The sequence below is a fragment of the Malus domestica genome, chromosome 14 (genome assembly GCF_042453785.1).
Source record: "Malus domestica chromosome 14, GDT2T_hap1".
Taxonomy (NCBI): Eukaryota; Viridiplantae; Streptophyta; class Magnoliopsida; order Rosales; family Rosaceae; genus Malus; species Malus domestica.
The window spans coordinates 28,214,000-28,240,676 of record NC_091674.1 but is presented as its reverse complement, the minus strand read 5'-3'; the positions used below and the strand labels follow the sequence as shown (position 1 = coordinate 28,240,676).

The window sequence follows — 26,677 nt, the reverse complement described above, 5'->3', positions numbered from 1 at the left end:
AAATCTATAAAAAGTTGTATTTAAAAGGATCTTATTAGCATTTCTCAGCGAAAATACCATTTCAAGCGTATGAAAATCCTTCTCCAATGGTCGTGCATTTAATAACCTGCATTGCAAATTTCCAAAAAACTGGACTGACGTATATTTTTGTCCAAAAAGGTATTTAACATGGGGTGTGATATCCACATACCCCTTTTACTTCTCCCACATTTTTTTGATTTTCGGCCATCGGATCGGATGAATTGAAGAAGATCAAATGACAGAAATTAACGAGAGTGTGTGAAAAGTAAAAAGGGATGTGTGGATAACACACCTTTAACATTTGTTTGATCAGTGTTTTAAAAAATGAGCCTTAAGGCATGTGTAGGCAGCCTTCAAGGTGGGACGGTGAGAAAAACACTTCTAACTAGAGAAAGTAAGCTTCGCTTAGGCGTGGTCGAGGTGCGTTTAGGCACTTGAGGCGTTAGATGGGTTTTTTTTAACGATTAGAGTTTCTCACTTACAATGAATAAATTGTTGATTTAATTGTTGATTATTCTTCTATAATGTTTGATTTTAACTCTATTGTTGATTGAAAAATGCTATTCACACACTTATTTTTACCTCTCACACCCTTGTTAATTTTTTGTCATTGATCTTCTTCATTACATTCAATCTGACGACTGAAAATTTGAGAGAGGTGTGTGAGAAGTAAAAATAAGTGTATGAATTATAGTATTTGTATATAATCATATGTAATATATATTAATAATTTTAGGTCCCGTGAGGCAAACCTCAAATTCGTCTTCGCCTTTTAAAACATTAGTTTTGATTGAAAAAAATTGGTTACATTTATTAAAAAATTGAAGGGTGGTACTATGTGAATAGCACCCTCACTGAATACTCAATTTCACACTTTCCTTACAATGACAATGGTTGAGAGAGATTTCTTTCAGCCTGAGAGTCAAAAGCTGCTGCTTCCTCTAATTCCTGCCTTGTCAACAGCCTAGTTGAGGGTACAAACTTTGTACTCGAGGTAGCTTCAATGGCGTCCGACCGTTCCGATCTCACGGAGAATTGGGATAAGAGTGCCTCGACTGTTTTCTCAAGAAAAACTGATCTTGGGATGTAGTCTTTCATGCAGCATATGAATTCTAAATGATCTCTTGTCTGCAAAGGAAATAGATAGCATATCGGCACATTTAAGGTGTGGAATTCACAGGCTTTTCTTTGGCTACGTGGGAAATACAGGTTGAACCATAAAATTTAAAGGAACCACAGAAAAATAGATGTGACAACTTAATAACATACCAATCGATATTCAGGAACCCGTTTTGGATGCTTCAGGTATGCCATGTTCCTAACATCATAGTCCCATAGAAAGGAAGTGTGGTGGATCCACCGGTTTTTACTAATAGATTGAGCGTTCCCACCAAACTTGCGGTTTCCAAATACATAATCTACAACCGGATGGGACCAAATATGTTGTTAGGGAAAAGTCGAAACACAAAACTAACATTTGATACCACACAAAAAGATCAAATAAAGAACCTCAAATCACATCCAGAAATTTCAAATAAAAAAAGCAGGAAACAATAGGATTAACAGAAGAGGTAAGAAAAGGATACTAATCAGTCTAATAAACATTACAAACACATAATCTTATAAGCATAAAGCACCCTAGTAAACAGTAGCGTTAGAAAGGTTCGTTAAGTTACCATTTTCACGAAGTTGAAAATCAGCAAGTCCTTCAAACACTTTGCTGTAAACTAGGCTACTCCAGGACATTATAGGTCGAGGATATGGTTGCAAGCCAGGAACGGCATCCTTGTTGCATATGAAAGTGACAAACAGCGTATTTTGATCAACAGTAACAGTGCCACCTCCAGTAAACCTTCTAATGACAGGAATCTGGTCTCGTAACACCAAATCAATTTCAAGAAGCTCTGCAGGTTTTCTATGCAGAACATACACGGATCCTTTACAATCTCCAATACAAAAAACATACATAAATAAATAATAAAATCACAAACCTAAGAGAATGAACAGAGCCAGAATCATGTAATTCGGAAAATAAGTCTGCGATTGACCAAGCAATGACACTTTTACATTGGACGGTCCACAACAATATCATCCTACTTGATCGGTGATAGTGTTCTAATACAGAGAACATACCAACTTAATCAATAGTGACAATGAGTAAGAAGCTCATCTTACCCCGAAACACCCATGACAATAGTGGGATCATTAGTTCCATCATTTACAATGCACCAATTATGGGACGAGGTCCGCAGAAGTTGCTCCTCTAAATGAAGCTGTTGGAGAATGGGAATTCCTTTTAATTTGATAAGGTTCATGAGTGGAAGCCCAATGCTTCTTGCTTGAGGAGTAGTCATTGAAACCATCCTATCCATCAAATACACCCAAAGAAAAGAACAAATCATCACAGAGAAATTGAATCTATACATTTTCCAACTGATTAAATTGTAAAAAATTCATCAAAAAGCTTCCATCTAGGAATTCTGATGCAAATTGGGTAACAGCATGCAACTGGGTTTTCCTTATTTCTCCTCTGACCAAAATATAAATATATACACACACACATATATATATATGAGTATATACACACATTTGCAGTATATTTCCAAAATAATTATCATAGAAACGAAAATCAAAATATGAACTTGTGTTTTCTTCTTTAGCCACACAATCTGACAATCAAAAGCAGATCAGAACACAATCGGACTACGGAAAATAGGCGGATCAAAATTCAATTGGGAAGGAAAAACTAACATACAATTAATAATATGGAAATCAAGGGTCAAAGATCTTATCTTTACCGGGACGAAAACAGGGGAACGAGGCCAGGGAGCTGCCTCCGGTGGCCGGGAGAGAGAGAGAGAGAGTTGTTGACTTCTTGTATCTTCTTCTATTGCTGCTTCTGAAAGTCGCAGAGAGGGGTTAATCGCGGGAACGAAGAAACCTGGGCCAAAGAACTTCAGCCCAATTCTCAAGCTTTTTCCACTCAGCAACAAAGTGGATAGTGTTCCATTTGCTTGTTGGTCTGACTGAGGATGGTGGCTCATTATACTGTGGTTCGATAGGTGTCCGTGTGGACTCTTTTTCACTTTGTTGTACTTGTACATTATGCTCGAATACAATTTGAAGTTCTAAAAAATATTAGGCATTAGTCAGACAGCGGGTTGGAGTCAAGCGTTTAGGAGGAGCTTAGGCAAGGGTCTAAGCAGAGTAGGTGGATTTAATTTAATTTATTATATAACATATAAATATGTGTCTACTTACTTTCTAAAATAAACTATACTTGTATTGAGAATTTAAAAAAAGTTAAAGTTTAAGCAATCAAGGCTCTGACATCATCAGAGACTAATGTAGCAAAAATAAGAAAATCTCAAAACCAAATTAAAAATTTCAATAATTCATAATATAAAATTGACATCATCTTTCATCACAGATTAATCAAGATTCAATGAATCAACATATGTAAATGGGATCGTGCATCTAGAATTCAATGTCATTTAATTGCAGTATGAAAAAAAAGAGATTAAAAGCTAAAAAGAACAAAATAATGAGCCTTGACGATGGCTTGTGAGAGTTTAGTCGACGGCAGTTGCAAGAGACAACGCAAGTAAAGTTAGAATCGACGTGAGCGATTGCGAGAGAAAGTGTGTGAGAGAGAGAGAGAGAGCGCCTATGTGCGAAGAGACAGGGAGAATAGAAACACGAAACGGCAATCGAAATAATGTGGGGTTTTTTGGGTAGGTTATCCAGAAAATCCTTTAACTTAATTTTAAAAATAAAATAAAATAGTGGAACCCTAACCCCTAAACCACCTATCCATTGCCTAGTTCGCCTAAGCGACCGTCTATCGCCTACTCGATTTTCCTTTACGTTTTGGCCTAAATAGCATTGATCATTCACCATCCACCACCTAGGCAGCCGCCTAAGGGCTGGTTTGGTATTGCTGTGCTTTGAAAAAAAACTGTTGTGAGAATAAGCGGCTGTGCTGTGAGAATAAGCGGCTGTGAAATAAATCAGCAGAGCGTTTGGTAAACTTTTTTGTAAAAATGCTTTTGGAAAAAAAAAGCAGTTTGATAGTGGGTCTTTTCATTAAAGGAGCATTGTAGCTCCGTGTGCTTTGAAAAAAAGCCAGTTTTCCAAAGCTACAAATAGCAGCTTCAGCTTTTTCCTTTGATTTCAGCTTATTCTCACAGCAGCTTCCAAAATAAGCCATTTTTTTTCAGTTTACCAAACACCTAAAACCCTCACAGCTTTTTTTCACATGTGCTTTTTTTTTTAAACACCTCACTCCCAAACTAGGTCTAAGCCTATTTTAGAATAGTGGCGATAACTACTCTAACTATCAACCATATTTAGTAAATTCGTCATAACATTATACATATACTTACGGTTTTTTTTTTCAAAAATACTTCTGTTTTCCATATACATTTTAATGATTTAAATTACACTTTTTTAAACCACATAGTATAATACATTTACATACATAAGGCATTTTTTTTTAATCATGGCGCGTTACGTGCGACTTACACATTTTAGATGTATTTATATGCGAGGATTGGTTCAGTGTATACAAACATAAAATAAAGGCGATTATCATCTCTAATAATGCAAGCAGGAATTTAAAGTATTTTGTCTAGAATATGTAAAAAAAAAAAAAAAAAGGTAACAGAGAAGATCCCTATAATTTAGTTGCAACTAAAAGCTAAATAAAAAGTATAAAACAATCGAAGAACTTCAATTGATCTTGATACACTTGACAGCAAAACATATCATGAACTCATATCGTTCCATCATGTTGAAAATTTAATGTGTTCGGTTAAAATCAAATATTAGCATTATTTGTAATTGAATTAGTGAATTAGTTGATTATGAACTAAAACCATAAAATGAAATGAGGCAACAGTCACATTTGAAACATGGCTGACAATTTAGACATGGTGTTACAAAAATTCCAGAGAAAGTTAATTTGCTGCAAGAAGTCCATAAAATTATAAAAAGGTCGTACCCAGTGCACAAGGCTCCCGCTTTACGCAGGGTCTGAGAGAGGTGAATGTCGGCTAGCCTTACCCCCATTTATGGAGAGGCTGCTCCCAAGTCTCGAACCCGAGACCTACCGCTCATGGGCGAAGGCACTTGCCATCGCACCAAGTGCCTTTGCCCATGAAAATAATTGAGTGCAAATATGCTATCAAAACTAAGAGAGATCAGAAATTGAAAACATGGATTACTAACCCAATGAAAATATATTTGACAACGATAGCTTATGCAGATGAAAATGGCTTCGACAGTCATAGGAATCTTGCTCAGGGCACCTCTTAATCTTTTCAATATCTTTCTGAAAAACAATCACATTAGAGCAACTCCAGTGTAGGAGCCCTCCCCCCAGGCAATTCACTATTTAATCCACCTAGTGAACAGTAACTGCCCTTAATGAATAGTGCATTCCCCTGGCAATTGCCTTTTGCATCTCCATCCCTGCACTGAATAGCCCTGGCAATTGACAATAAAATATTAGTATTTTTTTATTTATAAAATAATACATAATAATTTCATTTGTAATTTCGGATAAGATTTTTAATCGTTCTCGTTGCGCCACGGGTCATTATCTGAAAAGCCAATAGCAATAAAATTTTTGTATTTTTGCATTTATAAAATAATTCAAAATAATTATATTTGTTATTTCGGATAAGATTTTTAATCGTTCTCGTTGCGCCACGTGTCATTATCCGTAAAAAAAATTATTGGTGATGGATTTTCGATAAGATTTTTAATCGTTGTGTCAAGGCACGTGTCATTATCTGAAAAGACAATTATTGGTGATGGATTTCTGATAAGATTTTTAACCAATCACGTCGTGCCACGTGTCACAATCCGATTACAATCTTTGAGGATAGATTTCCACCAGATTTTTAACGAATGATGGCATGCCACGTGGCATTATCTACAACCTAATCCCTTCTGAATCCTCCATATAATCCACCATCCATCCTCATAAATCTCACACCAATTTTCTCAAGATCTCTATCATTATTCATAGTTTCTGCTTCCTTCTTCGCCAAAATCCCTATCATTATTCATAGTTTTTACTTCCTTCTTCACCAAAATCCCTATCATTATTCATAGTTTCTGCTTCCTTCTTACAAGGTCTTCTTCCTCTTCTTCAAAGATGATGTGGGAAATCGAGCAAGAAGAGGAAGAATTGTTTAACCAATCACAAGGAATGTTCAATGTTGGGGATTGGGCCCAAAATGATATGGAAGAGGATGCCGAGCGTAGACGGAGAGATGACGAATCAAGAATGGCAGGAGCCTCACAATCCCGTCGAGTCGTCCAAGCTGTGGCTCATATCTGCAGGCCCAACCGTGCTGTAAACATTGATAGAAACATGCAACGACGAGGTCAGGAGCTCTTGGACGATTATTTTGTCCGTAACAGTGCACTCCCTGATACATACTTCCGACGTCGTTTTAGAATGGAACGACATTTGTTCAACAAAATCATGGGCGCTGTTTGCAACCATGATTCTTACTTTGTGCAAAAGCCGGATGCTTTTGGTGCTATGGGTCTCCTGCCTCAGCAAAAAATTACTGCTGCCTTGCGGATGCTTGCATATGGAGCAGCTGCAGACCAAGTGGACGATATAACGAGGATGGGAAAATCAACCATTCTTGAGTCCCTCATGAGGTTTTGTTCGGCAATCGAATCTATCTACACCGCAGAGTACCTCCGGATACCTACTCATATGGACTTGCAAAGGCTTCTGAAGAAAGGCGAGATGCGAGGTTTTCCAGGGATGATTGGAAGCATTGATTGTATGCACTGGACTTGGAAAAACTGTCCAAGTGCATGGCAAGGCGCTTATGGGGACAGAAAATGATCAAAAAGTATCATTTTGGAGGCGGTGACATCTTTTGATACATGGATTTGGCACGCCTTTTTCGGGGTTCCGGGAGCTCAAAATGACCTCAATGTCCTTACCCAATCCCCAGTGTTCAACGATGTCCTGCAAGGAAAGGCACCAAAAGTCACGTATGAGGTCAACGGACGTATGTACGACGCGCCATACTACCTAGCTGATGGCATTTACCCAAGGTGGTCAACATTTGTCAAAACAGTGCCACGTCCGCGTAGTGCAAAGGAAAAACACTTTGCAAGATGTCAAGAAGGGTGCAGGAAGGATGTGGAGCGTTGTTTCTGTATCCTCCAAGCTCGCTAGGCGATCATCAGGGGTGCTGCCAGATTGTTTGATGTAGAGTCGCTTCGATCCATCATGACGACGTGCATCATTCTTCACAACATGATTGTGGAAGATGAGTACGATTATGAAGCCGTTGATGAATATGAGCCAGACACTATGAACAATTCAAGAACACGTATATATTGTGCTCATGACGCCACCGATGAGCCCGTGCAACATGAGCCATTAGAAAGGGATGGACGTTACAATGAAAGGATTATCCAACGATATACTGCACTTCAAAGGTCATATATGCACAATGCCCGCCAACTTGACTTGATAGAGCACCAGTGGGAATTGAGGGGTGCTGACGATACTTAAGTTCATTAGTGTTTGTTTTTATTTGGTGTGTTTATTTTATTTTATGTGGTGTGTTTTTTAAGTTCATTTAGTGAGTTGAAATGTAATTTTATTTTATTTGGTGTGTTTATTTTATTTTATGTGGTGTGTTTTTTTAGTTCATTTAGTGAGTTGAAATGTAATTTTATTTTATTTGGTGTTTGTTTTTATTTGGTGTTTTTTTTTGGTGTGTTGATGTTATTTTATTTGGTGTGTTTAAATGTGTTTTGAATAAAGTACTAAGTTCAATAAATTGGAAACAACATAAAGTACTCTATTCAATGAATAAGAAATTACAACCCGAATAAGAAATTACAACCCGAATTGATTGGAAAATTATGGGTTCGTGAATGGATGATAACCATCACCTAACCAATTTGTGGTGCTAGGATGATCTTCTCTTGTCGTGCTAGGATAATCTTCTCTTGTGGTGCTAGGACCATCTCCTCTTGCTCTCGCTTCTCTTGCACCTCCTTCGCACCACGTCCGCTTTCTCTGACTTCCAAAAATATTTAGAGTCTGGAGACTTCCCTTCTAAAGGCTCCTTCATAATGTCACGATCTCGTTCAGCCATTCTTTTTTCTCTTCTATGTTCCCTTTCTTGCCGAAGTAGTTCTCTTTCTCTCTCATCAGCTTCAAATTTTCTCTCAAAAGCTGCAGCTTTTGCATCCTCTCTAGCCTTATCAGCCTCAAATTTAGCCATTTCCCGGGCCAAATTCAATTCACCTTGGCGGGCAAGATCTTCCATATACTTTGCATAATCATTCTTGGAAGCATTACCTTTTCTCTTTGAAGCCTTCTTACCTTGAGGCCTAATTGGAAAACGGGTCGACCCCGACGCTTGTTCAACGGGGGGCGTTTCAGGCACTTCTTCATCATCTTCATCATGATCATGCGAGGCATGCTCAGGTGTAGAGTGTAGAGGGGTGCTGTTCATGAAAACTTCTGGACCGACATGCACAACTCTAAATTTAGGACAATCTTTGACAATATTCCAACATTCAAACCGGGTGAATGTTTTGTTTTTGCTTTTGGTTTTGGCACCATACCAAGCTTGTGCTTGAAGTTCCTACACAAACAAATAATTATAATGAGAATAGGTAACAAATAAATAATTATAATGAAAGTATGTAACAAATAAATAATACAAACAAATAATTATAAATGAAAGTAGCTAACAAATAATTATAATGAAAGTAGGTAACAAATAAATAATACAAACAAATAAATATAATGAAAGTAGCTAACAAATAATTATAATGAAAGTAGGTAACAAATAAATAATACAACCAAATAATTATAATGAAAGTAGGTAACAAATAAATAATACAAACAAATAATTATAATGAAAGTAGCTAACAAATAATTATAATGAAAGTAGGTAACAAATAAATAATACAACCAAATAATTATAATGAAAGTAGGTAACAAATAAATAATACAAACAAATAATTATAATGAAAGTAGCTAACAAATAATTAAAATGAAAGTAGGTAACAAATAATACAAACAAATAAATATAATGAAAGTAGCTAACAAATAATTATAATGAAAGAAGATAACAAATAAATAATACAAACAAATAAATATAATGAAAGTAGCTAACAAATAAATAATATATTGTTACCTGATCCGTTAAATTTTCCCCACTTCGAAGATTACCACTAGCTTGTGCCAAGGCGTCTCTCCACGTACTAAACAATTGACTAAGTAATTTCCAACGACTGGACATCGATTCTTTAGTTCTTTGCCCACCCATTTTCTCAAGATAATTGGTATGAATAAGACTCCACATTTCTCGCAACTGCATCTCATTACCCGTAATCGAATCATGAGTAACTTGAACCCAACTAGTACACAACGCAACATCTTCAAGAAGCGTCCAATTCGTACCTGGTTGAGTAGTCATTTTGTTGGAAAAAAATTGGATTGAAACTTTGAAAGAAAGATAGGAATGTGGTTGAAAGTAGTTGAGAAAATATGAAATTGTGGTGTCGGGTAGAAGATAATGAGAAGGTATTTAGAGGTGAAGTGAAATCAAAATTTTTTATAATTTTTCATAATTTTTTTTCGGATTTTTAAGAATTTTTTTACATTTTTTTAAATTTTTATTCACCTAATTAATCTCTGCCGTTGGATTTAAAAAAATTTAAATTCCAACACTCCAGATTGTGCCACATGTCATAACGGTAACATTTTAGATTTTTAAACAGTTTTTTCTTTCTTTTTATATAATTTACAAAGCCTAATAACGTGAACCGTTGATCTTAGATCAAACGGATGAAATTAAATGAGATTTTTAAATGTTTTTTACCGTTGGAAATCCAACGGTCCATAAAATATGACCGTTTCAATCGAACAGACATGGGGAAGCCACGTGGCTTCCCCAACGGTTACTTTTCAAAACTGAAATCGCGGGCCCCATCCCTGTTTTTTTGTCGGACGACTCGCGCCCACGCGCGCGTGAAACGCACGCGCCTGACGCAGCCCTCGGGCTCTCGGGCTGGCAATCCTCGACGGGCCTGCTCCTCGGGCCTCGCCTGTTGCTCGGGCTTCCATACGCTGGAGCTCATCCCCCAGCAATTTGCTACTGTGTGATCCACAGCCCCCGAGCAACCTCCCCCGCTGGAGGTGCTCTTAGAGGAGCAAAAGGTATTATGTTTACAAAAGTCAATAGCTCTTAAAGAAAGGAATAGATCCTCGAGGGCCACAGAAACGAACTCGAGCGAACACTGAAAAAAGAGCCAACAGTAGCACAAAGCTAGCTCCGATAACATACTATCAAGTTCAATGAAAATGAGAGATCTGATGAATTCTACCTCTCTTACCTCTTTGGAGATCAAATGGAGTTCCTGGAGTTCTCCACTGCTTCCCCTAGCAGCACGATGTTGACGTGGGTTGTAGTGGGAGAGAAGGATGCTGTGATTTAGATAACCAACAATATAAATTGAGTAGGATTAAAAGCTACCCTTTTTTAGGCTACTCGATGTACCAGCTGAGGAAGAAATTTAATTAGAAAAGTGGGACCAAATTTAATTAAACAAAGTAGCAAAACCTGTGAAAATTTAAAATTCCAATCACATGGTGTGGTAGAAATTTCATACATGGCTCTAATTAATGCTGCCGACGAAGGCATCCCAGTAACCTATGCAACCAGCTCTCCCGACCTGCTAAAAAACAATAACAAAATGAAAGAATTTTTTTAGAGAAATTGAAGTTAAAAGTTAAACTTCATAAATATTGGGAATTTGCATGATTTCGTTTAAATTTGAAAAATTCCGTACCTTTCAATTGCATCGTCAACGAAAATATAATAACGCTGGAAATTTCAGAGAGGGCTATCAATATTAGAGGCGAAAAGAAAAAACTTACCATACATTTCTCCACCAATGAAACATTCAAAGCATCCAACCTTTTGCCCCTTCGTAAATTCTTCTTTAGCTGTGGATATGAAGGGTGATGGAGTGATATCATAATTTTGTAACTGAACAAATGCAATGGAGAAGTTATGATAAAAGGCTATGTGAGTTTGAAAACTGAACGGAAACTGCTATGCAGTTTGAAAACTAAACGTGCTAATCTTGATAATTTTTCTCCCCAAGCTCGTTGTTATTTTTATTTTATTTTTTTATATTTTTGTGAGATATTAACATCTCTCTCCTAAAATGGAGGAGGAGTTATCTGTTTCTTTTTCTATTAATAAAACAAATTTTATATTTTCTGTATTCTGAGAAAATTATCCCTGTTATTTTGTCTCTATTATTTTCAACTAGTTGTGGATTTTTTTTGTTTGAGGGGCTTTATAGTCCTTTTTTTTGTGAAACCTTGAGACACCAAACTCTCCTTTTAGCTTTCTAATATTAAAGATTAAAGATACAAATAAAATTCACATATTTCAGACATATTTTAAACATCTAAAACTACATTAACAAAACCCTATTTGTCAACCAAAAAGAAAATGAAAATACATCTTTGTCTTCTATCACAAAAAAAAAAAATTAAGGACAGTAACGTAATTTCACAAAACAAAATTTTGTTGTTTTTTTTAAACTCCACCTACATGTAAGTTTATCATTTCTAATTTAAAAAATTAAAAATTAAAAACAACCTCTCTCACTCTCTCCTCACTCGCACGTTCTCTCTCATCCTCTTCCTCTCTCTTTCAATTTTAACAACCAAAGTAAAAAATTTCACATACTTTGTGTGTGGGCATATACTAGTATTTTTAATAAAATAATTAATTAATTAAAGTAAATAAATATTAAAATTTTACAAATTCCCAAATTTTTTAAAGTATTATTTTAGCAAAATTACCCATACATGTAATTACATTTCAGGTATTATATTCGTTTTGTATTTTCAGAAACTACGCTAACAACGCATTTTCTACACAGTAGAAGTTATGCATCGCGCTACAATACGATAACTACTCTCACTACACCTTTTCACATGGTCAAAGTGTTACATTATTCTCCAACATGATAATTACTCTCACTAGGAGCGCCTTTTCACATCATCGAAGTTGTAAAACACTAGAACCTTGAGCCTTAAATTGGACACAACAACTTTGAGCACTTCGATTAAGTCAATTCATTAGGGATTCTGCGGATCCACTTTTTTTTCCAATGCTTAGACTGGACACTACCATTTTACGCACAAAGATTATCACTTTTTGCAAAGTTAGTGTAATCCTACGAGAATACAGAGTATTGTCTCACGTCAGAAGATTAAAAAGATTATTGAGCTTTGATTGTCTTAGTCTTACTTTAGGTCTATTTTGTTAACTATTCGTAGTTACTGAAATTTTACGTTTTGAGATTTTAATTACTTTTGAACATATAATCTTTTGTACTAGTGCAAATGGTTTGCTGCTCAATCTTATTTATGTTTCCAATTTCACCAGTCTTCATATATTTACAATTTCATGAAAACAGCAGTCTAGTTGATTTTGAAACATCGAAAGCAGAGAGAGAGAGAGAGAGAGAGCCTAGAATTTGAGAGCATTTTATGTTGTGAACTCAGCAGAAGCTGTTCTCCATGAGTTTAACAAACTCATCGAAATCTATGCGTCCATCTTCGTCAACATCAAATGCCTTGATCATCCGTTTGCATTCCACTTCCGAAACTTCAACGAAACCCAATACAGAGAGAACCTTCATTACCTCACCTGCATCAATGAATCCGTCCTCGTTCTCATCAAACACGCGAAAAGCTTCTTTTACTTCCTCCAAGCTCGGGTCCTCCTCGAACAAGTCAGCAATCTCCTTCGACCCGAGTCTCCCCTCACTTAATGTTCCTAGTTTCTCCATCACTAGTCCTAGTTCTCCTGCACACAGATTCTTATCGCCACCTGCAACATTTTCGTGAATGTAACTAATCTCCGCAGCCTGAACTGAAGGGACTTGGTCATGACTAGTAGTTTTAGAGTTGGTTTCAACTCCTTCTGATGGTTCGTGATCACATACGTTCTCGTCAGCGCAACTTCTTTGGATCACGGGCTTAATCTGCATAACATCGCAAAGGAAGCATAAAAACAAGTAGCGTAAATTCGAGTTGAAGTGCAGTACAAGGAGCCAGTTAAGAATGATTAGGATCACTAAGAAAAGTGCAAGAAGCGAATCGGGGCTGCATCCGAACCCATCGCTCATCGCCTTCTCCATGACCGGTGGATAAAATCTAGAGAGTCGAAGGAGAAAGTGCTTAATTAAGCCGCTAGTCGCTTAACTACGATTCGAAAGTATTGAGAGACTTGAGAGTTGAGTGTGGAAACCAGAACTGAGTTTGGTTTATATTATATAGAGCTAAAGATTTTGCTTAATTAATTTCCAAGAAATTGTGTGAATGAAGGGAAGTTTCAACTAAATTAATAGCATCCATAGTTCACATCGTAAACTAAGGTGAGTTGTTGACTCTACTACTTGTCTCTTCTTTGTTAATTTATTAGCCATTAGGGTCGTCATCTCGTGAAAATTTCCAGGTATTCGCATGCATGTTATCCGCATTCAGGAGCGGCCGCAATTGCACGGAAATGTCAAGTGTGAAAACAAATAAGTAGTTAAATTATTCTCTCAAAGTCTTCTTCTAGGGAAGACTTTTTGAGTATATGATACAAGTCCCGATACTCAATGATACGTGTTTTATATAAGATTTAATTGTTATATATATATATATATTTATTAAATTTTTATTTACAAAATCTAACTGTTAATTTTTTAGATCACTCAGTTGTACCATATAAAAAGAATTGCATAATATATAGGTTATTGAGATCAATGTTCTAAAAAAAGGCCTAGGCGGGGCGGTGGTGAGCCGAAGCGTTTTCTTGCAAATCAGTTGGAAAAATCGGATGGGCTCTAGGCGGGCTAGGCGGTGCTAGGTGGAGCTAAACAGTTTTTTTTAATGAAATAAAAAAATAAAATAAAAAAATATTATCTAAGTCTAAGTGGTTTAAATTTGTGAACTTGTTGTACATGTGTCATCCTACAATACTTCTCACTATGGTTATATGGCATATATGTTTAAAGTGTTTTTAAATTTTAGACTTGTTGGATACTCTTTTTGCATTTTATCATTCTTTTATTATATTATACATGGATTTCATACAAGTATAATTTTTTGTAAGTATCAATATACACTTATTTACAAGATATACAATAAATTTACCTAAACCGCCTAGGCGCCCGCCTAGATCCCGCCGTCCAACTAGTGCCTAACGTTTTTTAGAACCTTGTAAGAGATTAATTTAATTACTTTTTTGGAATTGTTATTAGCACTCCAAAAATCTCATTTGACACTTCAAACGTTCTATAATTAGAAAGAAAAATACACTTGCGAAGAGTGTAGAATGAGATTTTTGAAGTGTTAATGACAATTTCCTATTTTTTTAGTCAATTTATGAAAACAAAGAGAATAAAAAATTATAAAAATATATATATATGTCATGTGGTTCACGTGCCTGTCACGTGTTTGTTGGGGGGGGGGGGGTATTTTTTTATTTGGACAACTCTGTCGTGACTTGGTTGTTGAGGGGACAAAGCCAGAGAGAATGGGCATTTGAGGAAGAAGGAAGGAAATGGGGTCAATTGGTAATAAATTCCACTACAAGACAAACGACAATGGGGTCAATTAACAAATAAGAAGAATTGATAATGTCCTTTCTACCCTCCCAGATTACAAAGAGCCATGGAGGCAAAAAGAGCCGGGAGCCGCCCTTCACTCCACTCAGGGACCAAACCGCGCCACCACCCCCGGCTCCCCGGCGGTTTCGAGCAGCGGGGAAGCTCACCGCCGAAACCTCTCGCCTCGGCTCTTATCAATATGGACCTCGTCGTCACCGACGTGACTGCCACTGCCTGCTTCGAAAAAGAGCTCACGGTTCCTTCTTTTAATAATTACAACCCGTGAAGTTTTCTATACAGCGTGAAGCAGTGCTGGGAAAAGGCAGAGAAGATAAAAGGGCGGAATTAGAAATTTATTATAGAGTTTTAACGAAAAGCTTGCGGTATTGTTCATTTTAACGAAAAATCATATTTTTACATTAAAAAGTTAAATCTAATACTATTCACTTTACATTTTAGTTTGTCCTTATCATTAAAACTCAAAGTTTTCAAGTTTTTTTCATTAGTTTTCCTAATTTATTAATAGGTAAGTAGCTAAAGTTATTAGTTAAGTATCTTTAAAAGAAATGTCAAAATGTCTATATCAGTAGTTAATAAAAATAACAAAAATATTTTCAACCAAAAAACCAAATTTAATGTGGCATGATATGGATTGGCAACCTTCTTCCTTGTTGCCAAAATTGACGATTTAAAAAAAAAATTATTATTAAATATTTTATTAATTTTATAATTTTTGTTGTATTAAAATATAGGGTTAATCTCAGTTTACTACCCTCAAGTTTCGTGGTTTTCAACATTTAGTACATGAAGTTTTTTTCGTCTCAAAGTCATACCCAAAGTATTAATTTTGGAACAGTCTCATACATCTATTAAGTTTTCCGTTAGAACTTCTGTTAACTAATGACGTGGCACCCACATGGACATTTACTAAGCGCCACATGTCAATATGGGCCCACTTCAATATTAAAAATTTTAAAAAAATACAAAAACACAAAAAAAAAAACATCGGTGCCCACCCTCTCCTTCCCTTCTCTCTTCTGCATTTGCACCTGCACCACCCTTCTTTCTCTCCTTTGGCGAGGTAAGATAAAGCCATTATTGTGTTCTCTCCAGATGATCATCTCTTCCAAGTCGAGTACGCGCTTGAGGTCGTCCGTAAGGGTAACACCGTCGGTCCACCGCTAAGCTCCAGGACTCCAGATACCGAGATCACACACACAAAGTGCTTTCTTTGCTTTGATCTAACTGAGGAAAATTGAAGTGGACTTTAGGGTTTTAATCGCATCGATTTCTAATTTTTTTTTTTCAATCGTTGCAATTGGTTGAATTGTGCATTGAATTGAAATTGAAACTAATTGGTAAGTTGTTAATTGGCTATGTCGTACCTCGCCAGATGAGAGAAGAGAGGGTGGTGCAAGTGCATAAGAGAAAAGGGAGGGAAGGGTGCGGGTTGCATAAGAGAGAAGGGAGAGAGAGGGTGCGGGGGATAAGGTGGGTGCAGATGTTTATTTGTTTTTTTTTTCTTTTTTTTTTAAATATTTTTTTAATATTGAAATGGGCCCATATTGACATGTGGCGTCCATCAATTGTTCATGTGGGCGCGAAGTCATCAATTAACAGAAGTTCTAACTGAAAACTTAACAGATGTATGAAACTGTCTCAAAATTAACACTTTAAGTATGACTCTGGGACAAAAAAAAAATTCATGTACTAAATGTTGAAAACCACGACTCTTGAGGATAGTAAACTGAGATTAACCCTAAAACATATATTATGATAGTTTAATGTAACATGGGTGCCATTTAGTACTACTGTCTAAAGGTATTCCTCTTCACTTTTAAGTGAGATGTTTTATGTTCAATTCTCGTTAAAGGCAAATTTGAACTATATTATTGCAAACCCATTATGAAGTTAAGTCCACCCCATCTACCTTAGTGTAAATAATATCGATTGTTCGAAGAAAAAAAATATAAAATATCGCGTGCCAGGTGGTGATCAAAATTTTAAGATATTTATGGGGTGGGTTCCCTTTGAATTTGGGATTTGAGGTTCTGTTTTGGGGATGCATTTTATTCTACAAATTGAAAGTTCTTTGCTTTTCTTTTTTTGTTTGGTGGCTCTTTCCCATGGAACATTATTATTTATTTGGGTGGAATTTTGAGCATTTTGTGTGAAAGAAGATGCAATTTGGAAATGCTTGTGTTATTGAATTTCATACATTAGTAATGCTGTAAAAGTTGAGCTCTTTTTTAGCTATGTGGTATGCCGTTGCTTATTATATACGCGATTCGCGAACATGGTTGTATGAAACCGATAGTTGTTTGGGAACATGGTTATATACGCGAACAAGTAATTGTCTTACTGTAATTGTACAGCAGCTGAAGCTAGGGAATTTGCTTAATTAGTTTAGCTACATACTTGCATATATGCATGTACGATACTGGAGGCGATAGATATTAGTACAAGCTTAGGTAGAAAGCTTTTCTCACCATTGGTGGAAAATGCATGTAAGGTAATCTGGAGTTTTGTTATGGCGGTTTATTGAGCAGAATGACTATGAGGTCCCAAATTCCAATATTCCATGTTAGATTGCGACCGTAGACATAGAGTGTGGCAGCTTGGCATGACTGGTGTTGTGGGATTATGTGAATTTGAACTAGACTGTGACAGAGAGATTGTGATAGAATATGGCTAATCATGGTGATACGTATTTATGGTGATACGTAAAGCGGGAGCCTTGTGCACTGGGTACAACCTTTTTTTATGGTGATACGTATTTAGTTGAAGGACTGTTTAGACCTATGAGGAGTCTTGAGGTGTAATACAGGCCTGATTTACCGGAGAATTTTTTTTACCAACTTGGCTCCAAATGATTAGGATTTAGTCGATTGACAGTGCACTAGAAGATAATTCAGTAATGAATACACACCGGCTGAGGCATTTGTTTTGAAAGAGGAGCGGCTTAGCAAGTTTCAAGAAGAAGCTCGTTCTGCAATCTGTTTCTTGCAGATTGAAAAGTTCTGGCGAACTCATTATTCTACTGGTCTTGGCGTGGCAAATTTGTAACAAAGTCTGGAAACCAACATTGAAGATGTTTCGTTGCGTGTCCATTTGTGCTGATTATGGTTGGAAAGGAATATTAAGGGAAACAAAGGAGTTCAGGAAATGGGCTGCTTTGTCATCCCAATTTAATATGAATCTTGATAGCTGAACAAATGTTTCTTTATTTTGTTTCCCCCAGCCCTCTGATCCCTGAAACTAATTTTGGAGGATTAATTTTTTATTTTTTCACATTTCAGGGAGGACAAAGTACGCTCGAAAACTGTCAGATCTTACAGGTATGGACTTCATTCCCCTTTGGAACCTTGAACTTTTACATGATTTTTGTATCTTTATTTTGGGTCGTATCTCCATTCCATAGAAACCCTTCACCAGTAGATGTTAGCACACTGTAGTTTCCTACTATATATTGCTGACCTTCAAAGGGATGCCAAAATACCTACGCTACTTGAGCTATCTTAGGATTCTTAACAATCAGCAGACCGTACAGTTGCGGTATGATAATGGAAGAGATTCTACTGCAGGATGATAATGCGAGGGCCGAGTCCAATGTGTTTAGTGGAAGTGGATAGTTGATCCAGAGATTCTAAAGGCGATGGCTACCCTGTGCTGTGGCTTAAACCATTCAAGAAATCAGAACCATGTGTCTCTTCTCTCTTTCCCTAATTTATCTAATTTACGACGTTGTGTAACTTCTTGTAGAATTCATCCTAGCATTGAAGGGGAAACTGGAAACTAGTATTGCTGCATGTTCTCCCACTCGGATAGGAAATATTTGTATCAATCTGCACTGCACAGAATGTCATCCCCTGCCTTTTGATATATGAGAAATTTGGCTCAGCATTTTCTTCATTCTTCTTCCCATTGACAAATATGGGTTGCATAAGACAAATGGACAGTCCGTATTTTGTGAAGCAAAATACATGCTCCTTTGCTTTGGAATAATCTTTAATTGCAATCGATAATATCGCGATTCATAATGTGAGGAGAAAAATTTCTTTCATTCTGTCAAAGACAATAGTTTTTCGATCTCTCTCATTATGCAACTTAAATTTTAGATTGAGTACATTTCTCTAACCAAGTGAAACTTAAATTTTAGATTGAGTACATTTCTCTAACCAAGTGAAACAACGCATCCGCACTTTCTTCTTTAGTGCTTGAAAAACGTTAACGAGACTCTTTTCAAAGTTAGACTTTTCATCAACTCTCTATCACTTTACAGTTAACGTTAATTTTCACGTCAATATTATAAAACACTGTGCAAAGAGCTTGAGGTGGCATATAGTCATACTTTTGAAAGCATTTTCTTCTTTTTTGTACTAGGTCTTTCTGTTTGTTGATGCACAAAATCAGCGAAGACTTTGGTACAACAGAAAGTGTCAGGTTTTGTGACCTTCGCTTGGTTGCTTCGGTCACTAGTGAGGATAAGTACGTAAATGAATAGAGACAGAGAAGCAAACACAGGATGTACGTGGTTCACCTAGATTGGCTACGTCCACGGAGTAGAGGAGTTCTTATTAGTAGTGAAGGGCTTACACAAGTACAAAGGATCAAGCTCTCAATTTAGTGAGTTCTTGTGAATGATTTAACACAAAATGGCATTAGGCCATATTGTGGGGGAATGACCCCTATTTATAGAAAAACTTGTAGCTTTGTCACATTGACATGTGTCATGTTATGATTGGTTCTTGATGTCGACACGTGCTGCGCTCTGATTGGCTTCTAATCTTGACACGTGTCGAGTAGTGATTGGCCTCCTGGTCGGAGGGGAACTCTTCTGGGTCCTTGACAGTATAGCGTTGGCCGTTGCTCGGTAGTTTCGGGATTGGTCAAGTATGGTACAAACAGTGCTCCCCTAAGTTCCCGAGTGAGGGAAGCTCCTCGGTTGGGGACTTGCAAGATCCAATCCCTTGAGTAATCACGAAACTTCTAAGTACCGAAGTGTGGTCTGATCTTCATCTGCCCTTCTCTGGAAGTACCTTTCCTCCATCCGGGAATGGTGTACTTAGCTGATGTTGACGCACAAGGTAATGTATCAATTTCACTTGAAGCTTAGTTGTAGTTTCGGGCTTAGTCAAGTGTGATACAAACCCTATAGTAGGAGTCCCCCAAGTCGCCGAGCTAGGAGATCTGCCGAAAGAGGTGACAGACAAGGTAAGCAGTCAAACTTCCAAGTAAGCAACCCAGGATCAGAGGTTTGACGTCGGCTTCCGGTTGATTGTTCTCATTCTCCTTGTCTCTCATTCAACTGCCAGGATAAGGAGAAGCAAATGGATAAGAAATGATATGAGATACTTTTGCTTTTGAAGAAGTAACTTTCCACAGGCTTATTCTTGAACTGTGCTGGAGGGTTTTCTGGTGCCCTTCAGAGTATAAGGCCGACTCAAAAATTTGAGGGTCAAAACAAGTCCATCAAATCTAGAGTACGTTCGACCTTGATGATATGGGATACTTTTGCTGTTGACGGAATAATGAATGTGGTATGGAAAGGTGTCGTGCTGTAGTGATCTGTTTCAGCTCACCGTTGAACCTTCTGCTTCAATCTTTTGCATGGCAGAAGTGGTGTGCAACCTTTGCATTTAAATGGTCCTTCAGAACATTCCTTCATAGTGACTCATCCACGCTTGGCAGCTTCAGTGTAAAGAACCAATATCTGATCAACTGTCATGAGGTATTTGCCGGTGGAATTCGTGACCTTGACAGCAGTTGAGGATGAGTACTCGAGAGCAATGCTAAGTAAGCAACCAGGCAAAGGCTCCAGGCAGTCAGTTCCAAATTGGAGGTTTGATTTCAGGTTCCGACTGACTGCTCTCTTTCTCCTTGTCCTGCAGGTGTGGACAAGGACAAAGACAAAGACAGGGAGAAAGCATGATATGGGATACTCTTGCTTTCGACCCTGATGATATGAGATACTCTTGTTCTTGGTGTGGCTTATTTGCTGAGGTATTATCAGGGGGAAATAAAGCTGAGTATTTCGAGAGGTTATGTTGAGGGTGCCTTTTCGAATGTGAGAAAGGGTTGAGCATTTTTGCAGGTTTGCCTGTCCGTTGAGGAGGGAGGTCAATGTATATAGGGATTTCCCAATAACAAGTAGTAATGCTATTCCTTTACCCTTCTTGGTCACAGCAATGTAGTGGGAGCTGCCAGCTTCACGTGTTTTAATTTTGTCAGAGCACTTTGAAAAAGTGGTATGTGGTATCTGGAAAGCTGATATTACGTGTGGAGATTACAGACAAGCTTTATCTAAGGAAATCTGGCTCTCGAAGTTCTGAGAGTTGTGCCTCTTCGGTTTTCGAACAAGCAATCCCGTCGAGGATCTGACTCTCGAGATTCGGAAAGCGGTGCTACTCCGGTTTTTGAGAAAGTAATTATGTTGGGAGTCTTTTCTCGAATGTGAGTAAAGGTTGGTCGTTCTTGCCAACCTGTCTTGCCACAAAACACGGAGGTCGACACACATAGGGACTTTCCAGTTGTCAAGCAGTGGTGCTGTTCCTTTACCCTTATGGGTAATAGTAGGGTAGCTGGCACTTCGAAATTCTCGTGCCTAAACTTTGTCAGAGATCTTTGACAAAGTTATATGTGGTACCCGAGGAGTTGATGGTGCATATGGAGAGCGGTGATTGATCAGTAAGATTCACGTGCTTTCTACTTCACCAGAAATCTTCGACAGATTGCCCGTAATTTCCGCAAAGCTGATTGTGCATGTGACAGGTGCTGACGAGGCTGCAAAAGCAGGTGCTTCTTCGATTTCTGAGATCGGCCCTCGTGGTCTCTGAGCAGCCCAGCTTTTGAGAAAGCATTCGCCTCTTCGATTTCTGAGATCGGCCCTTGTGGTCTCTGAGCAGCCCAGCTTTTGAGAAAGCAAACGCCTCTTCGATTTCTGAAGCTCCGTCGAGTGCAGATTTTTATAGAGGCTGGCATTAAGTTCCACAGCACACTTGAATCTCTACCAGTAGAAGCTCATTTCTTGCACTTCTAAGATCTTGATTTGTCTGACCTCTTCCTTCTTCAACACATTTGAAAATGTCTGGACCCTCCGACCGTCGTTTTGACTTGAACCTTGGAGAAGAGACAGCCACGCCTTCTCCAGACAACATATGGCGCCCATCCTTCATATCCCCTACTGGTCCTCTTACCGTTGGGGATTCTGTGATGAAGAATGATATGACCGCTGCAGTGGTGGCCAGGAACCTTCTCACTCCCAAAGATAATAGACTACTTTCCAAACGGTCTGATGAGTTGGCTGTTAAGGACTCTCTGGCTCTTAGTGTTCAGTGTGCAGGTTCTGTGTCTAATATGGCCCAACGCCTATTTGCTAGAACCCGCCAAGTTGAATCATTGGCTGCTGAAGTGATGAGTCTCAAACAGGAGATTAGAGGGCTCAAGCATGAGAATAAGCAGTTGCACCGGCTCGCCCATGACTATGCTACAAACATGAAGAGGAAGCTTGACCAGATGAAGGAATCTGATGGTAAGGTTTTACTTGATCATCAGCGGTTTGTGGGTTTGTTCCAAAGGCATTTATTGCCTTCGTCCTCTGGGGCTGTACCTGGTAATGAAGCTTCAAATGATGAACCTCCAATGCCTCCTCCTTCTGGGGTTTTGTCAAGTACTGAGGCTCCGGATAACCACCCTCCGGTGCTTTCTCTTTCTGGGGCTCTACCGACTGCTGAGACTTCCCCTAAGCAACCTTTGTGAAGGCTCCCTTTTGTTTGTTTATTTTGACTCATGTATATGTACATATTTGTGGCTTATCGAAAATATTAATAAATAAGCTTTGCTTCATTTCAACATATTGTGTTAAATACACCAAAGCCTTCTTCATAAAGTTCTTTGAATTTTTGCTTTTGTTGAAACCTGTATTGTTGAAGCTTTGTGAGTGAAGCATGTAGTTTGAGGTAGTGTTCCCTTAATTTCCCGAGTGAGGAAAACTTCTCGGTTGGAGACTTGAAAAATCCAAGTCACTGAGTAGTCACGAACTTTTGAGTACCAAGGCGTAGTAGCATATGGTGGGAGTCCCCCAAGTCTCTAGTCGAGGGAGTTGACGAATGAGGTGTCTTGCTAATAGTCCATGCCGTAAGTACCAAAACTTCATTCTTTTGTTTTCTAAGTGGTAGCCCCGGACTTTTTCTTCATAGATTTTGTTGATGAAGGTTGCTAGGCCCGAATAAGTGGAATTGCAGAAGGTGTAACCGTTGGTGCATTAACATCATAATGGAAGCATCACAATGATGGAAGCATCACAATGATGAAAGCATCATAATGATGAAAACACCATAATGATGAAACATCATAATGATGTTTCTTTGGTGGAATTGTTTTTCATTTCCCCTAACAACCGGAATTGTTTTTCAACATAACACCATCATCTGTAGGTCGAATCACAAAGTTGTCTTCATGAAAGTTGTTCGTTAATTCCTTAACTACAACATATCCAAATTGGAGAGCCATCGGAGCAGTACAACTCCAGAAATCCAGGTATGATGAGTGACTGTTTATCATTTGTCTGTCAACCCGTCAGATTTGTTGTGAGCTTTGAAACTCTATTTTCTCTTGCTCAGATCAGCATGCTTTCTTCATTGAAGTTGTTCCTCAGCTTGTGAACTACAACATATCCAAATTTGAGATCCCTCGGAGCTGTATAACTCAAGAAACTCAGGTATGATGAATGACTGGTTATTATTTTTCTGTCAACCCGTCAGATTTGTTGTGAGCTTCGAAACTCCATTTTCTCTTGTTCAGATCGGTATGCTTTCTTCATTGAAGTTGTTCCTCAGCTTGTGAACTACAACATATCCAAATTTGAGATCCCTCGGAGCTGTATAACTCAAGCAACTCAGGTATGATGAATGACTGGTTATTATTTTTCTGTCAACCCGTCAGATTTGTTGTGAGCTTCGAAACTCCATTTTCTCTTGTTCAGATCGGTATGCTTTCTTCATTGAAGTTGTTCCTCAGCTTGTGAACTACAACATATCCAAATTTGAGATCCCTCGGAGCTGTATAACTCAAGAAATTCAGGTATGATGAATGACTGGTTATTATTTGTCTGTCAACCCGTCAGATTTGTTGTGAGCTTCGAAACTCCATTTTCTCTTGTTCAGATCGGTATGCTTTCTTCATTGAAGTTGTTCCTCATCGACTCTTTCATAACATATCAAAAATTCAGGATGAACTAACGGTTAAATATTTCCAGATCTTCGAAACATCACAACAGCTTCGAAATCTGCAAGAAGCCGACTATCATGTTTGGAGCTTCAACACTTTAATTTCCGTCGCTCAAACAGAAATGGTTCCTTCTTGAAAGTTGTTCATATGCTCAAGAACTATAGGGTGTCCAAAATTCAGCTCCATTGGAGAAGAGCAGAGGTTGCAGAAATTTGATAGATGAAAGGAGGCGGAAGAGGGAGAGAGAGAAAAAGTCTCTTGGGTTGGATTTCTATTTTGGGGCAGATTCCAATTTTTGTAGCACCTTCATTATTGATGAATTGCTTGTACCTTTGTCCATTATGAAATTTGGGACTTTGGCTTGTTGTTGGATCTATTATAATATGTTTGGGAACATATATAAGTGAATAAATAAGAAGGAAAATTTTGGGCCCTTGTGGGTGTAAAACAAAAAATGTTTATGTTTACCCAAGTGTTTTTGTACAAGTTCAAGGGCATCTTGGGTTTTGTGAACAAAATTTGTTTATTTGGAGCAAGGTTTTGTGTTGAAGCTTTGTAGGTGAAGCTTTGGTGTTGAAGCTTTGTGGGTGAAGCTTTGGAGGTGAAGCTTTTCGGGTGAAGCTTGTTGGGTGAAGCTTTTTAGGTGAAGCTTTGTGGGTGAAGCTTTTTAGGTGAAGCTTTTCGGGTGAAGCTTTTTGGGTGAAGCTTCTTAGGTGAAGCTTTTCGGGTGAAGCTTTTTGGGTGAAGCTTTTTTAGGTGAAGCTTTGATGGTGAAGCTTTTTGGGTAAAGCTTTTTAGGTGAAGCTTTTTGGGTGAAGCTTTTTAGGTGAAGCTTTGATGGTGAAGCTTTTTGGGTGAAGCTTTTTCGGTGAAGCTTTGTGGGTGAAGCTTTGGAGGTGAAGCTTTTCGGGTGAAGCTTTTTGGATGAAGTTGTTTTTTTTTTTTTTTTTTTTTTTTTTTTTTTTTGGCGCTTGACACGGTCTTCATTTGCTTGTTTTATAGTGACTGTGGAAGACAGATTGCTTTCTGATTGAGAAGGGTTCCGGCATCGCTTGCTATGAATGTAAAAGAGTGAGGGCTGAGTTGGCTAAATTACCTCTTTATTGAATTCATTGCCAAATGGCCTTCATTACATAGGATGCCAAACGGCTATAGCTCAACACTTGTACATCGTGAGTCTATTTGTAGTAGTACTTCAAGTGATCAGCGTTCCATGGATGGCCAAGGGTCTTGCCATCGGAGCTTCTAAGTGTGTAAGAGCCAGGGCGACTGATGCCAATGACTTCATACGGTCCATCCCAGTTTGGACTAAGTGTGCCTTCACTCGGGACTCTGTCGCAGAGTAATCTTTTCTTTAAGACCCAGTCTCCTATTTTGAAAGAACGAGGCTTGACCCTAGAGTCATAATAGTTGGAGATGCGCTGCTTGTAGGCGACATTCCTCAAGTGAGCTTGGTTTCTGTGTTCCTCGACTAAATCCAAGTTGAGGGTGAGTTGTTTGTCATTTTCACTTTGAATGTAGTTCTGGACTCGGAATGTTGCTTGCTCGAGCTCAACAGGGACAACCGCCTCTGTGCCAAAGGCAAGTGAGAATGGAGTTTCTCCTGTTGAAGTCCGATATGAAGTGCGATATGACCAAAGAACTTGGGGTACAAATTCTGGCCAACAGCCTTTAGCTTTGTCCAAGCTGGTTTTCAAAGTGCGCTTGATTATTTTGTTGATGGCCTCAACTTGTCCATTAGACTGGGGATGAGCTGGAGAGGCAAAGCATAAGTTGATGTTGAACTTAGAGCAGAACAACCTGAACTTCTTGTTGTCAAACTGTCGCCCATTGTCAGTGACTATCGCATTGGGAATGCCGAATCTACAAAGGATGTTCTTCCACACGAAGTCTTCTATCTTTGCCTCAGTAATGGTTGCCAAGGGTTCTATTTCGGCCCACTTTGTGAAGTAGTCCACTGCAACGACTGCGTAACAGACTTTGCCCTTCCCTGCCGGCATTGGGCCGATCAAATCAAGTCCCCACTGGGCGAAGGGCCAAGGGCTGATCATAGGAGTAAGAGGCTCTGGAGGGGAATGAGGAATAGTCGCATATCGTTGACATTTATCACATGAGCGGGATACTTTGATGGCATCCTGGTGGAGTGTTGGCCAGTAATATCCTTGGCGAAAAGTCTTGTGTGCTAGGGACCGAAATCCAGCATGATCTCCACAGACTCCCTCATGTATTTCCCGAAGGACGATTTCCGCCTCGGCAGGCGTAAGACACCTTAAGTATGGCAGGCTAAAACCTCGCTTATAGAGTTGATCATTGATGATCAGGTAGCGGGTAGACTTGTATCGAATTTGCTTAGCCTGGACTTTATCATTTGGGAGGGTGCCATGAGCAAGGAAATTATAGATCGGGGTGATCCAACTATCCCCCTGTTGTAAGTTGCATACTTCTGCGGCCATGGTGCTTGGTGTTGCCAATAGTTCGACATGAATTTTTCTTCCAATCTTGTCTTCCACAGCTGAGGCGAGGCGAGCCAGGGCGTCTGCATGACTGTTTGCCGCTCGAGGAACTTGGGTGATCTGGTAGTGGAAGTGCTTGAGCAAAAGTTGTGTTTGCGCAAGATATGCTGCCATGGAGCTGTCCTTAGCATCAAAGTTGTTGGTAACCTGGTTGACCACTAATTGGGAGTCACTGAAAATATCAATTTGTTTAACCCCGAGGTGTTTGGCCAAACGTAATCCTG

The 26,677-nt window shown here is 38.5% G+C and overlaps 3 protein-coding genes and 2 long non-coding RNA genes across 7 annotated transcripts; 2 read left to right on the top strand and 3 right to left on the bottom strand.

The window, feature by feature from the left end:
* Positions 1 to 785: 785 nt before the first annotated feature.
* On the bottom strand, positions 786 to 3,088 carry LOC103455535 (uncharacterized). 3 transcript variants are annotated; one of them, XM_029093177.2, is made up of 5 exons: positions 2,820 to 3,088; positions 2,197 to 2,385; positions 1,698 to 1,936; positions 1,291 to 1,439; positions 786 to 1,149 (listed from the first exon to the last, which is right to left on the bottom strand). In XM_029093177.2, the coding sequence occupies exons 2-5, from the start codon at positions 2,382 to 2,384 to the stop codon at positions 901 to 903; spliced, it is 825 nt and encodes a 274-aa protein (XP_028949010.1). In that variant the 5' UTR covers position 2,385; positions 2,820 to 3,088; the 3' UTR covers positions 786 to 900. The 3 variants fall into 3 exon arrangements, with proteins under 3 accessions (XP_028949010.1, XP_028949012.1, XP_028949011.1); XM_029093179.2 differs by having other exon boundaries at positions 1,698 to 1,958; positions 2,820 to 3,055; XM_029093178.2 differs by having other exon boundaries at positions 1,698 to 1,967; positions 2,820 to 3,037.
* Positions 3,089 to 7,847: 4,759 nt separating this feature from the next.
* Positions 7,848 to 9,580, bottom strand: LOC139191490 (uncharacterized). Its single transcript, XM_070812379.1, has 2 exons — positions 9,222 to 9,580; positions 7,848 to 8,663 (listed from the first exon to the last, which is right to left on the bottom strand). Exons 1-2 carry the CDS (start codon positions 9,501 to 9,503, stop codon positions 8,028 to 8,030), a joined length of 918 nt encoding a protein of 305 aa, XP_070668480.1. The 5' UTR covers positions 9,504 to 9,580; the 3' UTR covers positions 7,848 to 8,027.
* A 2,858-nt stretch (positions 9,581 to 12,438) lies between these two features.
* Positions 12,439 to 13,428, bottom strand: LOC103409831 (probable calcium-binding protein CML46). The gene has a single exon (XM_008348620.3). It carries the CDS (start codon positions 13,252 to 13,254, stop codon positions 12,613 to 12,615), a length of 642 nt encoding a protein of 213 aa, XP_008346842.2. The 5' UTR covers positions 13,255 to 13,428; the 3' UTR covers positions 12,439 to 12,612.
* Positions 13,429 to 17,632: 4,204 nt separating this feature from the next.
* Positions 17,633 to 18,624, top strand: LOC114821204 (uncharacterized). Its single transcript, XR_003768645.2, has 2 exons — positions 17,633 to 18,050; positions 18,297 to 18,624. It is a non-coding gene; the product is annotated as an uncharacterized lncRNA (long non-coding RNA).
* A 4,392-nt stretch (positions 18,625 to 23,016) lies between these two features.
* On the top strand, positions 23,017 to 24,373 carry LOC139191621 (uncharacterized). Its single transcript, XR_011575728.1, has 5 exons — positions 23,017 to 23,250; positions 23,334 to 23,431; positions 23,515 to 23,612; positions 23,696 to 23,793; positions 23,969 to 24,373. It is a non-coding gene; the product is annotated as an uncharacterized lncRNA (long non-coding RNA).
* The last annotated feature ends 2,304 nt before the right edge of the window (positions 24,374 to 26,677 follow it).